The sequence below is a fragment of the Drosophila serrata genome, unplaced genomic scaffold (genome assembly GCF_035046125.1).
Source record: "Drosophila serrata isolate PLE 108 unplaced genomic scaffold, ASM3504612v1 contig_364, whole genome shotgun sequence".
In the NCBI taxonomy this organism is placed as follows: domain Eukaryota; kingdom Metazoa; phylum Arthropoda; class Insecta; order Diptera; family Drosophilidae; genus Drosophila; species Drosophila serrata.
Window position 1 is genome coordinate 679,436 of NW_028257262.1, and position 18,380 is coordinate 697,815.

At 42.0% G+C, this 18,380-nt stretch overlaps 1 protein-coding gene across 2 annotated transcripts in view; it reads left to right on the plus strand.

Moving 5' to 3' along the window:
• The window catches only part of LOC110177264 (uncharacterized), a 42,442-nt gene that overhangs the window by 1,667 nt on the left and 22,395 nt on the right, over positions 1-18,380 (plus strand). Inside the window, exons 1-2 of one of the 2 annotated variants that reach the window (XM_086839361.1) lie at positions 2,736-3,041; positions 17,020-17,800. In XM_086839361.1, coding sequence (XP_086695487.1) covers positions 17,731-17,800 — 70 coding nt within the window. In that variant the 5' untranslated portion in view covers positions 2,736-3,041; positions 17,020-17,730. Of the gene's footprint in view, positions 1-2,735; positions 3,042-17,019; positions 17,801-18,380 lie in introns of those variants that run through there. The other variant, XM_086839362.1, reaches the window with a different exon arrangement.

The following is an 18,380-nucleotide window of genomic DNA, read 5'->3' on the forward strand; positions in this document are numbered from 1 at the left end:
TTTTTGTTTAGGGCAGAACGTAATCAGACTACGTTATGAATAACGTGGGAAATAAATTAAGGCTCTTATTCTCTACTCTAAATTAAATATATAAATCTGCTTGCAAACTGCTTTCTCAAGTAGGACCCACTGATGAACTGCTTTTTTAACTGAGCGGAAAATAAAAACGTTGCCATAATAGGTTTATGTATCGACTATTAAAAAATGTAACGTCTTTTCCCATAAATCGTATCCATATACCCAGTTTTCCTAAATGGTGATAGCCCACAAACAATTTGCTTCGGTTTTAATTATTATTTAGTGTAAAAAAACTAATAATATTTAAAAACAAGAAAGAAAGTTAATTTTGGGAAGCAGGAGTTTGTATCCCTTGAAAGCTCAAAATTGGATCAGAGACTGAAATTTAAATATGTCATAATTGAGCCAAAAATTAATTTATTTCGATTTGGATGAGACTAACAAATCTGCATACTTAATTTTAAAATGTAAAATATTCAAATTTTTGTCATATTTTGACAATTTTAACGATGTAACCCCTTGTAAATTTTTGAAATTTTGAAAAAATTTGAAAATGTTATATTTCGACTGGACATAGCTAGATCGACTTGGCTGTTGATGCTGATAAAGAATTTAGATTTATAGGGTCGGAAATGACTCCTTCACTGCTTTAAAGGCGCCTGAGTAAAATTATAATTCCCTGCCCCTTGCAGGCTATAAAAACTTAGAATAATTAAATGGCTTTTTTTTGTAATTGTTAAGTTAAATTAAATCATATTATCAGTGGCAGGTTTATAATATTATATCTTCTTCAATTGCACATGAATATGTATTATTTTCTTAGCCAGTAATACTTATTCTTCAAGAAGACAGACTTCTGCGAAGGTGCCAAATCCTTTTATTGAAACGATTTCTTCTGTTTTATTAGCACTTTACCTGCCACTTGCTGGGCCTTTTACGGAAACCTCAATTGGTTTACTCGGTTAATTAATATTTTGAAATCAATTGTTGTCGACACTAGGACAAACAAGGAAGTCCCTTCCACCCAACTGCGGTTGTTTAAGCCAAATGACTTTTCCCACAGCCTCCGTTCAGTCTGGGTCCTCTCATTCCACCCACCTCTAGGTCCCCCTCTAGCACATCCTTTTCCATTTTCCTTCGGCAACGTCAATCGATTCAATATCCCATGGCCATTAGAAGGAGCCGGCTCGACTACAAAATTGAGCCCACATAAGCTGAAAGGAAATCGCCTTGTTGCCGCTGCCTTTGGCTTTGGCTAAAACAACCTGAAAGGTCCAATCAACAGGTGTGTTCCCCGGGTGTCTTTCTCTGTGTGTGTCGGCTGTTGTTTGTGTGTGTGTGTGTGTGTGTGTGTGTGCTTGTGGTTCAACAACCCGGTCGAGACGGAGAGCAAGAAGTCAGCTACCGGAGAAGCCTTCGCTTGTGTGCCAAGCCAAATGGCGAGAAATAAAACTGGAATAATTCAATAGGAGGCATGCCACGCCCGCTCACACCCACCAAAAGGGCGGATAGGCCAGGAGCCAAGGAGCTGTGGGGGAAAAAAGAGGGAAACGAACCAACAGGCAGCTTCATTGCTTGCGTAATGAATGTCCTTAGCAGGCAGGGCACGTTCCATGTTTTTTCGTTCATGTTTGCTCGGGCAAAAACCCCTCTCGCCGGATCCCGTGAATTCTGTGCGCCAATTCGGAGCCAAGCGGAAAGACCAGTATTAAAGCTGCTCCAATTCCCCAGGACCTGCCACTGGTCCTGTCCCTTTGTCCCTTGGCCCCAGTCCATCGCACTTATTTCACTTAAGTTCATTTGGCAATTTAACACTTTCCGGGCACGCATCACGGCGCTGCCGTCTTAATTTGCGTCGTTTTTTCTGCTGATGCTCATAATAAATGCAAAAAACAAATAAATTTCGGACGAAGGAAATGCCAAAAATATTTGCATGCTAATTCTTGACATCGCAGCAGTCCCGTCAACCGCAATTTGAGTAAATTTAATTTGAAAACCCCTTGGCCTGCTCATGCATATTTATTAAGTCCTTGGGGAGCCGGGGGAGGGACGTTATTTTTATTTTTTTTTTTTTTTTTGTTTGTTGGGTGCTGCTACGGCAGGGGGGAAGTGAAGGACGACCGAGCAACAGTTGCCGCACATTGCGCATACGCCGCGTGTGGCCCGGAGTAAGTTTCTGGCGCAGCAGAAAGCAGCTCGAACTCAATTTCCCCGACGCTACCCGGCGATTATGCTAATGTGGATAGAAAGGCAGAGCCTTAGTTTTGTTTCCTTAAGAAGGTGTGGAAAGGTAGGGGCCAGGTGAAGTTAGTTTGTCCTTGCTGTGTCGCCCTTCGCATTACCAATAAAAGACAGCCGGAATGTGCAGCTGTAAGCCTGCCCCCCCCCCCCACTCTCAGGTTTTTGCTTATCGCGCTGACTTTTTGCTTCCGGTCTTATTTCTTGCCTTTGGACAGGACAACGCTGCCTGTCTGTCGTATAACAAATAGCAAACTGTCCCCTTTCCGTCCATCGGCAAGACACTCGTGTCCTTAGTTCCGGCTCGTCAACAAATTGTTGCTCCGCCGCTGCGTGAACATTCGTCCTGCGCTCTCTCTCTCACGCTTCCGACATTGCGCATACGCCGTGTGTGCGTGAATTAGCTGATGACGACCCACTGTGCCTCGGGATTTCCCGCCAACTGTGCTATGGCCCGTATAACACCGGGCAGCAACAGCTGCTGGACGCACAGTTCATCGACAGTCCTCCGTCTGGTTGGTTCCTTTGGGTGAAAAATCGCGGCTAAATCGCAGCTAAAAACGAGCAACGAGCAGCAGCAGCAGCAGCAACAGCAAAAGGAGCAGTGCAGATCCCTAAATTTTGTGTGTCTGAAATTAACCGAAAAAACTCCTGCTAATCGATTCGCGTGTTTATAAATCGAGTGCGGCTCAAATTGAAAGCGGTTCCACGCGTACCTCAGCAGCGCTAAACAGTTTAATCCTAACTTTGGGATTCCCATACCGCTCAGCGGCATAAAATGATAAGTAAGTGAGCCCCAAAGCAGCCTAAAATCACACTTAAACGAAAGTTTAGATTTAGAACTGGAAACAGAGCATGTGTAGTATTACAAACATTTATAATCAGTGCTAAGATTGGAGTTGTTAACTGACTGGATTTGTAATAGTATTTAACACTTCTATGCTTACTTTACACATTTTAGATAATCTAAAATACTTTTCCCAACTCTTCACAAAGAAAACGCTTTGAATCAAGTGACAGGCTAATATAAATGCTTTTCAATCGTACCGCTTCCATAAGGATTCTCCCCCATCCGCCAGTGTCCTCGATGGTGGCACACTTCACATGTTGCGGCTGTTGCACGAGCGTCTGTTTAACGCCACTTAATGTCCTTTCTATTTACTCTCCGCTGCGCCCGTGTACACGGGTGTTGATGACTGCACAAAGCACACAGAAACTGAAAAAAAAACCACACACACTCATACACATGGCAACACTTCTGTGTACTTGCCACTCAGCCAATGGTTCCGGTGGCGAGGGGTAAGGGAAAACGCTCTTACTGCTGCGTGGAAAAACGAGAAAAGTTTTCCTTGGACGCCAGCAAAAAACTCTAAACAAAAGTTGTGTTGAGCAACAGCAACAGAAACGGCAACAAACATCGCGAAACAACATTAATTTACGTGCTAAAAGCGGCCTTGAAAACTCGCCTTCGTGCGGTAATTGTGCATGAAAATGAGGATCGCTTGGGGGGGTGGGCCTGGGTGGAGCCAGGAATCACGGGGAGTCCGGGCATCGTCCTTGTCCCGATGATTTCCCATTGAAAGGAAAATTATACGCCAAGAAGGCAAGAAGTAAATTGGCAAAGTTCATTAAGATGAGTCGCAGCGAACCTCTAGGTATTCCCCTCACTAATTAGCCTTAGCTTTTTACTATCTTCATGAAGCGATAAAGATTTCACAATTACAACTTATTTCCTCATTTTACGGAGATTTACGGGACGCTTGCCTAAGCGGGTGATGAGTAAATCAACCCAAAATGCGGCAGCTTAACCGAAATGTACTCGAAGAAAATGTTGATTTAAAACAAAAAAATAATAATGAAAGACTTGGCACCTTAGGGCAGACGAGGAGATGCACGAGTCCTGGGAAAAATCTGGCTGGAAAATTAGATTTTTATTTGTCTGCTTGAAGGAGCAAACGGTAGATGGGTTTTGCTGGGTGTAAATCAACACAAAATGTCAGGGGTTAACAAGGTGCACTGCGAGTAAGCTTGTGACCTCATTTTGGGGATTAAATTCGGTTTAACTATTTTTTTAATTTAAGATGTGTAAGAATTGTGTATAAAATGTTATATTTGATAAAGCAATTAGGTGATTTATTTAAGGAAGAATAATATATTTTCCACAAGAGATAGAAGCTTAATTAATCCCAATATAGTTATAAGATACAAGATAGACATCCGGCTTATTATTACTATTCTTGCATTATTGATAAATATTTCTATTTATTTAGTCTTTATTATTCTGTGGTATTTTTGATTATTAATTTGACCGATTTCGTTTATAATAATGGTTCCATTTTTGATTGATAAATAATTGCATTCAAGCTTCATGTGACTGCGGAATTTTTGGTTGTATGCTGCGGTTTGAAAACATTTTTGACAGAATGGATGATGCCAGGACATTGTGAAGGACCCGCTGAATTTATTCCGGTGTGGTTAAGCGTTCATTGATCTCGGTTTAAAAAAAGGGGCCATAAAATGTTGGCAGGATGCGCAACGGGGGAGCAGGGGCATTGGAATGGAGGGCATACACATTCCGGACGGAGTTAATGAAACAATGCAGCGGTTGCCTTAAGACAGTCTCAGACCCGGCCACCCCCTCCCTTCCCCCTTTTCACCATCAGCTGTGCAGCAGCACTTCACGTGTGTGTGTGTTTGTGTGTTGAAAATTTTACTTGAGACGCTTTTCTTTCCGATTTTCACCAGAGCCTTTGTCGCTTTTGCTTTCGCTTCACTTCTGCCTTTATTTTCCTGCGCTGCTCATTTGGATTCACATTTCGTTGTTTTTTTGTTGTTTGCTTAATGCACTGAAACAAAATGGTATGGGAAATTATAAATACTTTTGTTTTGAGTAAATATTTACCTTGTTAAATGTAAAAAAAATAAGGTTTAATGGGTCACAACTTATGTATTATATTTACATTTTCATAATATCAAATGTAGAGGACTCTATTTGGTTTTTCTGTGCACTTACAACGCCCATTCGAATCGTCAGTTCCCTGAAATTCGTCGAGATTTACGCATATATTTATGCGAAGTTACCCACTCGGTCCCTTATTTTCCCCGCCATGCTTTCCCCGATTTCCCTCCCAGTGCTTTTCCGGTCGTTGCGGAGGCGGCATGGGGACAAGTCCAAAAACTCAATTGCGGCTTTTTATGTGTAATTCGCATTTTTGTTCGCTTTCTCCGCTCAACGTTTTCAATGCCGTTGTGCTCGCTGGATATTATTTTTTAATTTAACTTTTATATTCGGGGCTTTTGGGCATATCCACCCGCCTCACCCCCCACCGTTGCCCCGATGCCTGCCCTGGCTGTTTACTTTTATGGGCCAGTGTCTTTTGATTCTATAATTTGCTTGATTCCTGCTTTTTGTCGTTTTATTAAAATTAATTTAAATGCGACAATCAGCGTGAGTCCAAAGTCCTGAGTCCCGAGTCCTGGCCACTCGCAAAAAGGCAAACAAAAGTTCGTTGAGCAACCGGAATGGCAACAATGTGCACAACGACATCAGCGGCTTATGTTAATGAGCACTTACAAGCTGTAATGACGCTGGGAAGGGAATGCGAACGCGGATGTGGATGGGTACGGATGTGGGGATGTAGGGACTGTGTTTGGGAACGAAAAAAAGGACCTGCAAATGGACAGGACAAGTGGGGTGGCGGGAATATGAAACAATACAAAAAAATGGCTGCGAATTTTCAAATTATGCAGCAGCAACAGCATGCCAACGAGCTTGGTTTGTATGTTTAATTAACACTTTAAGCCATCATTTTCGTTCATCATTTATTTGATCAGCTTTCCAAGGGAAATGTGAAAGGAAAATAGAGGAAAAGAGATGAATGGAGACAGGGATTTAACATGTTTTATTTCATGAGTTTTTGTGTTAAAGAAATAATTTCATTATTAATAGTCCTTTTATGTAACTTCATTACAGTATTAAGTTAATGAATCAATACTGTTTTTATAGCAGATATTAATTTACCTTCATTATATTTTATCAGCATGTATGGATAGTACAAGGATATGGATTTCTCTTTATATTACTTTAAGTAATGTACAATTTACTAGTCAAACATTTAAGACTCAAGTCAAAGATAAATTGTGGACATTTTGTCAATGTTAGGCAACCAACATTGCCCAAAAGTGACAGTACATATTTCACAGTGACAGAGAATGTGTGTAAGGACAGCGAAACCGGAAGTGAGGTGCAACTGACGAGGTGGCAATCAAACCACTTCCTCCGGCGGCTCTCATCGCATTTCAAGCCCCAGCTGTGATGGCAATCCGCAAGTAAAATACGATGGAAGCCATATTTGTCATTTTATCAATACAAGTATCGAGCCCAGAGGGACATACATATGTATAAGGACATGGGGACACATCTGTGTGCCGATGGATGTCTACAATACGTATCATTCATGTTGTCCTTATTAGACTTGTAGCCGTGGCTGCCACAGACACATCGCTCAATTTTTGTTATCCTTTCTTCGCTTATTGGCAGCGGTTGCAATATTTCAACAGGCAAATGCCACGCCCCATAACCCCACCACACACATACACATACGCATACACTTGCTCCCATCCTTGCTGCTCCCTTAACGCGTCGCATCGCATCGCTCGCTTGTTGATAGCACTTTGTCATGTGTTCGACAAAGAAAATTGAAAATAAAAATCGTTTCCCTTCCCTCTCCCCCCTCCGGCACCCCATTCTCGCCTCGCCGAATCAAATTGTGAAGTTTTGCACACACATGTGTGTGTGTGTGTGTGTGTGAATATGGGGGGCAGAAGAGTTTTAGGAAAACCAAAGGACTCGCACACTCTTATGCGTACGGACGCTCGTGTGTAAATAGTCTGCAAAAGCGGCTAAAGGTTCCTATTTTTTTTTTCTTCTGTGAGAGGGCTCCTTGTCGGATGAAGCACTCAGTTCGATTTTCCTATACAATAAAGGAAGAAAGAATAGCAATGGTTGTGTCAATATCAGTAAATACTCTTGGTAGGTTTTGAAAACCATAAATAGTTAAGGTACAGCTGTAGTTGCTTTTAAATCATTATGTCCTTGGTGACCAGTGATGTCTTTAAAGTAATTTTAAAAGTATTATAAAGGTTTTAACTAAGTTTATCACATCAATTTACAGATATAATTGCAGCAGGTGTTATGCGATTTGAGCAATTATCAATTAAATTGTGTTCATGTCTAAAATTGGCCACAATGATAACTACTCTCAAAAAATCATTTATCATTTAATCAATTTTAAATGCAATTTAAGCAATTGTTTGACTATGACGCGGTTTACTTAATATGAACAATACTGGAACAATATTTACGGAATGTAAATTTCAAACATTAACTTGCCCTTGCAGGGTATTCTAATTTTAGTCAGAAGTTTGTAACTCGTGAAGGAGTCGTTTCCGACCCTTTAATAATATATATTCTCGATCAGAATCAACAGTGGAATCGATCTAGCCATGTCCGGTCGAAAATTAAATTAAAAAAATTGTTCCGAAATTTGAAAATTTTATAATTAAAATTGTCAAAATTTGACAAAAAATCAAATCTTTTAAATTTAAAAATCTAGTATGCAGATTTGTTAGCCCTATAAAAACTAGCAAAGCTTTCCGAATCGAAATTAATGCAATTTTGGTTTAGTTATGGTATTTTAAAAACGTTAATTTACCCAAAAAATTAGCATATCAAATATCGTTTTTATATATGGTACACGAACTATGATAGGTTATATATTTGATCCCATGATCCTATAGCAAACTGCTAGAGTATTACACACTTCGACTTCCCGAAGTTAGCTTCAATGTTTGTCTATTTAAATTTCATGGATTCCAGAAGCATAAACATTTCATAAATAAATATAAAGTATTTCCTAGAAGCTCTTATGTTTTGCTTTAGAAATATTCACACCACATTCCTACAAGTATCGTCTTTTCAGTATTTAATAATGCTTGTAGAGTGCCTTTGTTTCTTCATAATCCTAATCAAATTGAAAGCGCTGTAAGCTAGCGGGTTATGGGGAAATTCTTTGCATTGCAGCGGTTTACTTTCATCAATTCCATATCATCTCTATGGCGACATTTTCAAACGAAAGTTGCTTTTCAAGTTTAAGAGGATGGAGGATGTGAGGATGGAAGGAAACGGTTGCTGCCAGTTGATCCTTTTTTTATTTTTGCCACTCTTCTCTCTCCCGTGTGCCGTGTCCTTTTCCGGCACTTCTCGCCTCTCCATTCCACCATTTGTCAGATCCCGCGGAAAGGGACTCGCAAGTAAACTACAGAAAGCATCCATTTCCATCGGCTTGTCTTTAATGGGCAGGACTTTTCAGAATTTTTTTGCTCAGCTTTCCGCTGGCCACACTCAAAACCGTTAACTGCACTCACACACATATACAGAGTTCCCGCACACACACACACTCACACACATTGCAAGAGAGTGCACATTGCAATTCCGTTTCACTTTCGCCCCCCACCATTTCCATTGTTCTTGGTCCTTTTTTCCGGGCGATTTCGAAATGAAAATTTTTCATAGCATACATTTGCGGGCAATTTCCAGTTTTTGCAACGCTTGCCATTTGTTCGCCTTAATTTCTTTTTGTTTTGTGTCTTTTTTGGTTTTTTTTTTGGGGGGGGGGAGGGTTTTAGGTTTTTTGGTTTTATTCTGTGATTCTTTTGGTGACATTTTGTTATCCTTGGATTGCTCCATGGTTCACTTTATTTGCAACAGCAATTTTGGCCGCCTAGTTATTAGTTTGAATTTCGGTTTTTTGTATTTTTTCCTCTCTCTCTCTCGGTCTGGCTCTGATTTATAGCCGGCAAATAGAAATTGTAATTGGTTCTCGTTTGCCACTCGGGCGAAGGCTAATTACACGCTTTGCCACCGAAAGTGGATTTAGGTTGTGGTGCACTCTACTCCTTTCCTGCATAGCCCAATGCTCCGTTTTCCCCGTCTGCACAAGTGGGTCAATTTTTGCCTGTCGACCATAATGCAATGAGAACGATAACGAAGCGATGTGTGTGCGGAAATGGGCGGCTCTATTGGTATGTGGAATACACTGAACAAAACAGGAAGGATAATATAAAATATAACAAAAATATGGAATTTCCTGGATTTAGGATCAGATTGGATTCTTTGTTGCCAAGGGATCTGTGAGAGAATGAAATGCTTCTTTGTCTAGTTTTGAAACATAATTTCACTTAGCTTAATTTATCAAGGATATATCTTACTTTGCAGTGCATTTGTTCAGAGATTTTAGCCACTGCGGTGCGTGCGGCACACAGTTTAGACATTTAACGCAAAACCAATTACAAATACAGCCACATACTCTTGATACGTTGCACTCGATCTCCCCTCTCCTGTGCCAATGCCAAATGTCATGTTCATGTCAAAGCTGACTACAACCACACATGCAATTAATAGGAGTGCAGCACACACACACACTCATCCTCTCGTTGGCCAACTGTTGACTGACCCTATCGGCTGGCAGCCTGACTCTTGGCTTTGGCCAAAAAATCTGAGGCATCAACTGCGCCGCTCAGTGAAAAGTCACGTACCAACTGTTGAAAACACATCGTAAAACGTACAACTTTGCTCCGCTCGGCTCGCTTAAAATGCACATAAAACGCTGCTAGGGAAAAAGGGTTGTCAGTTGTTAGCCCGGTCCCCTCCCCCGAAAGCCTTGTGTGCGTATGACGTGCAAATTTTCCAAAGCTGTTTTCCCAGGGAAAACTCGGAAGCGAAGTGCGGAAAGGAGCTTGGGAAAGCCATGGCAAAGCGCACACAACAAAAAAAAAAAGGGGCCAAAGCATTATATTTTATGTTTGAGGAGGCAGGTATGCTAAAATTGCTGTGCAGTGATAATGAAGTTAATGCAGGGAGGGTGCCAGGTCCGCCAAATAGCAGTTGAAACTGCCGAGGCATGGCCAAGTGAAGCAGAAAGCCGGGCTGAAAGGCAGCACACACACAGCACACAGCACACAGTACACAGTGTATATATATAGAGATATATATGTGGATATATATGCGATTCGGGGAGTAATTAACTCACACGCACAGCCATACCTGACCCTTATCCCGTTGAATAATTCACGCTGCCTGCTGAATGTGTAAATCGAGCATGAAATTTGATTCGTCTTCACCTGGCAAGCAAACGACTTTAAACTGCTTAACTGAAGAGTCGTACAGAGCAGGGCAGAGGGTTTATAAAGAATATATATATGTATAAGAGCGGTGAGAAAAATCTGAATTTAAGATACACATGCTGGAGCATGTCTCACGGGTGGATTGCTATCTCTCTTCTGCAGACATTTCCCGTGAAATTGGAACATTCTGGAGCATTTTTGATGAATGTCTGTCAGGGCTTTGAACTTCAGCAGATTGTAAATATGAAGGATACCATTTACTTTGAACAAACATTGGCCAAAACCCACGATAACTCAATCAGATCATAGTCCCTGGAGCCACTCCACGAACTTATAGTCGTTCCAAGTTGAAACTACAACTTTCGTTCTTTGCAACGCTTGGTGGTTGCATTGAAACACACAATTTGTAAATTCAATTAACTTGTTTGCCCACACTACACTCACCGAAGTAGTTTGGTTTTTGCGGCAAGTTAATCTATTGCGCAATCAACATTTTGTAAACGATGATATTTTAAACACTGTGATTATTCCGAGGCTTTAAAACTGCCGCCGGCTTAACCACTTTTCCGACGCTTTTCGTCGTGTTTGTGTTGCCATGCCAGCGGCTTTATTTAATTTGGTAAAGTCCGACACTAAACCAACAGGGCAAAGCTGCGAGCTCGACATGTTTGCACATCCGCACATCCGACAAAAATTGCGAAAAACATCTCTCGCATATATGCAAATGGCCAATGAAAGTATTACTCTTCATTTCATTAAGTTTTAATTAAACTCACAGCACTTGCCAGCCATATCCTGTGGCAATTTTTTGTCCGCTGCTTTTGCTGTTTCTGCAACAGGCATTACAGGGAAGGGATCCTTTTTTTTTGTCTGTGTTTATGTTTGCATATGCGGCTTACACAAACAGCCGGCGGAGTGACACCCAAACAGCCGGAGTCCGTTGTCCAGCTGTCCTGTTTGGAGCTTCCACAGATGCAGTTGTCAGTGGCCGCAGGTGGGCAAAAAAAAGCTTCAACTTTTTCCAGCCAGGTGCGACAACAAACGCACAGTACAGTACAGGGGGAGTGAAGTTGCTGCAGGTCGCGTGTCCAAACTGCCGCTTATCAGCAGTCCTTCAGGTGCCCGGGCAGCAGGACACTTGTTCAATCAAGCGGCCCTTTGTAGCGACAAAAATACCGTGGGGAAAAAACAGCATTGCTTTGGGGGAAAACCCAGCCTGGCCCCCTGTCCCCCAAGCCACATGTTGCCACACTTTCGCTTAGCATAGCGTTTGCCTTCGTTTCACTTAAATGGCCCAGGACCTCGTCCTTCTCGTCATCCTGCGCTTGGAGTTATCCCTTTCCCGGCATCCTAATCGATTTTGGGCCAAACGAGCAGGCCAATGACAGCGACGACAACAGGTGCACAGTGAAAATGGGTTACGAAATTGTTGGAATTCAAGCGGGAAAAGCGGAAAAACTTTTTAAAGTATCTGGATATGACAGGAATTTATTCAATTGAATTAAATAAATATTAGTCGGAGGTTGTGAATTGTGGGAATTGGTTAACTATACACTTGCAGGGATGATTTGTGTTTGTCCTTAAGTTATTTGTATTTAATCAACTCTAATAGATATTTCACATGTTTATTTAAACATATAATCTAAAGCAATTCCCAGCATGTTATTTCAATTAAAACATTTCAATTATAAATAAGAAAAACATATTCTCTCAGTGCCTAGACTTTCAGTTGTCTGGCATGAGGAAATTCCATAAATACTTTCGACAAGATGCAAACTTCCGTCGAACATAATATGAGCATTTGAGGCAAAAATGCAGGTCTCAGCCAGCATTTCATTGGACCCCCCGTTGGAGTGCGCCCCTGCCTCCATTTATGTCACTTTAAGCTTTGGAGCCAGAGCCAAGCTAAATCCATCGCCAAGCCCCAGCTCATTGATTGAAGACCCCCTCGGGCTGGCGGGCGACTAATGGAACAGTCGAAAACATTTGCCAGATTATCGAGCGATCGAACCGGGTCAAGCTCCTGACTTGGGCAATGCAACTATTTGTTTAGCCCGCAGTTAGCTCTTCCGATTTGCACTTCCACTCCCACTCCCACTCCCCACTTCCCTTTCCAATCGAATGCCTCTCTGACTTGCAGTTGATTGAGTTCGTGGTATTATTGATTTGATTCCGCTATCGTCAATTGGCAGTTCCGCCACCCAGTGAATACATCATCAAGATGGGACAGGAATTGGAGGTGAACATGGAGCTGGAGCTGGTTCTGTCGCCTCGCAGTTCGCTGAACACTGTTTATAGTGCGCCTGGAGTTTAATAAATTTGAAACAGGTGTTTGAATGCCTCTACCCAGGGCCATTCATAAATCAAAATGGGTTTTTAAACTACACGGCTGGCCGGGGATTAAGCACTTCGCCCCCCGTTCGGCCTGTCGCTCATGTGTGCGAGCTGCTGTAAAACACAGACAGAAACCGCAAATATTTTTGAAGCGATGTGGACGTGAATGTGGGTGCGGATGAGCACTGGGACAAGGACAAGGACAAGGACGAGGACGAGGACGAGGTTGATGATGACGATGGCGACGCATAAAACTTGTTGAATTATTCGGTACTGGGACACGGACGTGGCTTTGAAAATTCTTTGGCTGCCAGAGTCTTAGCCGAAAACGGAATTTTTTATTATTATTGCAAATTAAAAAAGTTTACATTGGCTTAACTATGTGAGCGCCCAGACCAGGCGGCACTCTGCCAGCTCAACTATGTAAAAGCCAAGTTTTAGCTGAGAATGACTGAAGTCCTGGTGCCTGCCTGGGTTGGGAGCGGGTATAAGTGGCGCTGGGCATGAGTAGATGGAGCAACGATTTGCAAAGTATTTTCAACAATTTCTGCCGCAGGCGCACAGCCCAAAAAACCCATCATAGGCGGCCTCATCCAGCTCCCGTTGCCACTCAACGGAGCGTATTAGCAAATTAAATTCCATTTTCGCAGGTGGGCGTTATCTCACCTGTCTGTGTGCCTGTGATTATGAGCCAAGGACTTGCAGCCACCAAATTTAATGCACAGCTTCCGGGGAAATAGTGACAGTGTGTGGCCAGTCAGGTGTACAGAGCCCAACTAAATGGGCTTTAAAATGAAAAGCCAAAATAGTTTATTTATTTAGGCCAACTTCACTAAAATAGATGACAAAAAGATCTGCATATAAACTGTCATTTAAATGGGATTCAATTAAGTACTGAAGACAAGTTTATGTGAGTTGGCTTAAACTCATTTAAAAATCTTAAGCCACATCGTTAAAACTTGTCCGGAAAAGGCTTTAAAATTTAATGGACACAAAGTTTACAATTGCATCTTTTTCGCCCATCTTGCCTTAAGAGGTATCTATATGCATAATTCGATCGTTAAAGGACTTTGTGAATTTTGGTTAATAAATTCAAATAAATAAACTTAGGCAATAATGCTTACCGTGCACTTTCTTCAATAAATGGACTTTAAAATGTTGTATAGGCAAAGGTCCGAGATTTATTTATTTATTTCTGCAAACTCATTAGAAAAATTGACATATCCCTCGGACTCGCAAAAAAGAAAAATGCCGACTGGCGAAAATAAAAGGCAGGCACGCGCCGACCTTCGTCGAGAAGGGAAACTCATATTTTCCGGACTGGGGGCTGCCTTTCGTTTATTGATGGAGGAGCTGGTGTAACTGGGGGGGGAATTGATTAAAAGGCATTGTCGAGGATGTGGGCTTAAGCCACGTCGCTGCACAATACATACACGTGCTTGCTGGCGGACTTGTGTACCATATAGATATATATATATATAACGAGTATGTATGCATATATGCAGCGGCTTTGATCTATCTACGCTCGAACAAAAAGGAAAACCAAGAACTTGTCTAACAATTTGACGCTTTAATCCGTCCTCCGACGGAAAAGAACTCGAACGTCTCCTTGTCTAAGCTCCAGTTGGTCGAGCGCAAACTGAGATTCATTCGAACTGGCACGGATATACTCGGGTCTGTGAGTGTGTGCGTGTGTGTTGCCTTTTATGTGTCCTTTCTGGTGTCGTATTATGGTAATTCGCATCGAGACCGATTACACGCAACATGTGGAAGAAGGAGCTTTTCCCCTGAAAGGCGAACCTCTGTCGCTCCGTTTTCCATGTCCATCGAACTGAATACGTAACGAACGTGATGCCAACACCAAATAATATTTTTCCAAGTAAATTAAGCTAAATAAATACGCAAAACGAAGACTGTGAGCTTTAAATAAATTAATTAGGCATCACCACGATTAAATAGCTGAGGATGTATTACTTAGATACTATTATTACTTAGCATTGCAGGATATTCTAATTTAAGTCAGAAGCTTGTAACTCCTAAAGGAGTTATTTCCGACCCCATAAATCATATATATTCTTGATCATAATCAAAAGCCGAATCGATCTAGACATGTCCGGTCGAAAAATAAATTTTCGAAATTTTTTCGAAATATCACATTTTTGTAAGGGGTTACATCATTTAAATTTTCAAAACTTAACAAAAAATGGAATCTTGTAAATTTAAAAATCTGGTATGCAGATTTGATAACCTAATAAAAACTAACACAAAACATCTTTTCGAATTGAAATTAATGAATTTTTGACTTAGTTATTGATTTTTTTATAATTTTGATTTGTTAGATCATATACTACCCATAACTTACATTTATTAAAAGTAGTAACACATTGGAAATTATAAATTTATTGATTTAATTATAATCAGTTTAAAATTCGGACCCCAAACTCAATTACAAACTGTACGGGTATATATTAATACATTTTTCATAAGAATATCTTAAAGTTCATATATAAATTCAACGCTATTAGTGTTCCATCGAATGAAGCAATCAATTATTATTAAAAGGATTGCAATGGGTTTTTAAATGCGACTTACTTTCTTGAATTTCTCTGTAAAAATGATAAAAATGAGTATATGCTGCAGCAATACAAATTCTGAGAAGGCTTTAATTGTCACAAAAATGAGTTGGCAAAATCAATTCCATCAGTCAAGGCTCAAAGAAAATGGGGGCTAGGAGCTTAGAGTTCGAGCTGCCGCAACTCTTGAGAGCTGCAAACGGGGACAGCAATTGTCCTGGCCCAAGGATGCTGCTTTTTGTTGGCGTTGACAAACACTGACATTGAATCGCCAGCTGGTGCTGACCATCGCTAAGCAGGAAAGGAAAGTGGTGTTTCCAGGAGGTTGCTTTCAGCCTGGATTCCATTAAGTTAAATTGCATTTCGCGAAGTCAAGTTGGGCCGCCTTTGTGTGAGCTTCATCCTCCGACTTGCCACTTGCTGATTTGCCACCTGAGACTGGGACTGGGGACTGAGATCGAGACTGAGAGTGACGGCGGGTTGGCCATAATTTAATAGTGCATCAAACAAGTTTATTGCAGCTGCAATTGCATTTGCATGGACAGCTCTAGGAGCGACTTTCCCCACACGACCTCTCGCTGATTCGATTTGATGCTTCCCCAGTTAATCAATTGATTTTACCTTCGGTTGCCTGGCTGCCGGGCTGTTCGACCTGTAGAACTGCAGCCAGGCAACGGCAAAGGCATCTGTCTTGTGAATATCCGAACCTAATTCAATATGCATTGATTTCTATTGCTCCCTGTCCTGGCCTTATTGCATTTACTGCTCCCCTGATTTGTGCGCAGAAAAGTGAATTTCTTAGAAATCATTCAATATAAAGTGCAGTTCTGTGGGACAAGTATCCCTTGTAAAGAGTTCCTTTTCTGGCTCCGCAAACAAATGTATTGTCTTGGTCTAATTAATTTTTCTTGGGAGACTCTCGCCTCATTAAACTTTCAATTGTGTTCCGGCGACTTAATCAATTTTGATTGGCGATTCGGCGAGCCGGGGTAATCCTTGGAGCATAGATATTAATGGTTTTTCTGTGTAAATCTTAATGCCGAACCATTAGGGGCGATTACAATGCGGTTATTGTGGGACTCACACTTTGTGAGTGTGTGGCCAGTTTTTGCGGTCCCGGCGTTTTACAGGAAATCAATGGACCGCCCAATGGGCGTTAAATTTTATTAGCGCAAAATGATTTCATGTGCCAAATATTTGGCAAAATTGACGCTGGCCGACGACGATGGCCGTGCTGTCCCAAATGGCGTTGCTAATGGCGGACATTAACGGGGCGTATGCGCAATCTGCGTTGTGCGTTGTCATGCAGGACACGCGTCGCCACTGGAGTTGGCTTAAAGTGCACTTTGCCCTTAATCCAACCAGCATGTGAGGGCATGTATGTGCGGCATGCAGTTAATGTCCGCTTATCGATGGGCTACAATAACGATTACGCAGCCAAGTTGTCCGCAACTGTTGTGTATTGTCTCGTCTCTGCACAGCCAACAAAAATGGGGTTACTAAAGTATATATATTTATGGTCAAGATATTAAATATCTTTTCAGAACTTTTACAAGAAACACATTTCTATATTTAAGGGCATTTTGATGTCTTGTTTTTAAGGTGTGCAGTAAATAGCAAAGAATTTAAATGTTATAAAAACCTTCTTTATGATTTATATTTTTCTTTGTAGGCATTTGGTACAACAGTGACCGCCGCGATTGGGTACGCGTTGCCGGACGATAGTACCCATTGTACCCTGTCAAAGGGTTGAGACCATCGTCACTGCGCAAATCATCCTCCACCAACAGCAGCAGCAGCATCAACAACGCCTGCCCCCCGCCGCCGCCCACACCGCACCAAGTGAACCCGGCCAGCTGCAGCAGCAGCAGCAGCACTCCGCCCCACTCCCAGCATCCGCATCCGCATCAGCATCATTACCCAGCACCAGCACCAGCACCAGCACAGGCGCAGCAGTAGCTCCAGTCACACCAGCCACCAGCCAGCGGAGAACTCGAGCGGTTTGGCCACGAAACCGGCCATCAATTTGCTTGGCAATCAGCTGCAGGTTAACTACTTCGAATTCCCGCCCACCGCTTCTGGCCAGGCGTTGTTGGTCCACAGCGGTCGCACCACAGCCTCCACACCGTCGCTGAATTGCCACCACCAATTCCAGCAAAACCAGACCCAAACCCAGCACCAGCAACAGAACAGCTCCACCGTTGGTGGCAACTACAGCTCGGCGGTTGCTAAAGCGGCTGCCTCCACAGCCTGTGCGCTCCTTGCCACGTGCCACGTGTCCAGAGATTCCCCACGACACCACCACCAACACCACCAGCAGCAACAGCAGCAGCAACCAAAGCAACCCAGGAGTCCGGAGGAGCAACAGCAAACCGCAGGCAACATGGGTCGACGCGAGATAAAACGTTCCAATACCAGTGGCTCCACCACCAGATCCTACGACAGTGGAAGCGGTGAGTGCTCCATACACAGAGAGAAAACTAAACTAGAAATAGAATATAGAGACCAAATCATAAGTTTAAGAACCATTTAACGAAGTGAATACCTTATAGGTTTATACTCCTAAATGTTAAGTGCTTTTCAAGAAACATTCCTTGACAAGTATTATTTATAAAAATGGTCAAAAACCTATCAATTTAAGCTTAAGTGTAGGGAATCCCTCTTTAGAAAATACTTAAATAACAACATAGCACGCAGATCTATTCAGTTCAAACCAATTCGAAAAGGGGCAGTGGGCGGGACACTGCGTAATCGCCTTACGTCCTTTGATTGGGTCCCTGAATTCCCTGGGAAATGACATTAGGCTGGCAAATTAACTCAGCGGAGATTTGTTGTCAAGCTGTCGTTGTCCTGCCTTTGGACTGTTTCCTATGCGGTTTTCCTGGTCGGACACCTACATACAAATGGAACTAAAAGTGGTGGAAGTGGAAAAGGAAATCAATGAAGAAAAGCAAAGAACTTCAGTCTGTGTCTTCAATTGTTCGGAAATTAGTTTCAACTGAATAAAGTAGAATTTCAACGAAATGATTAACA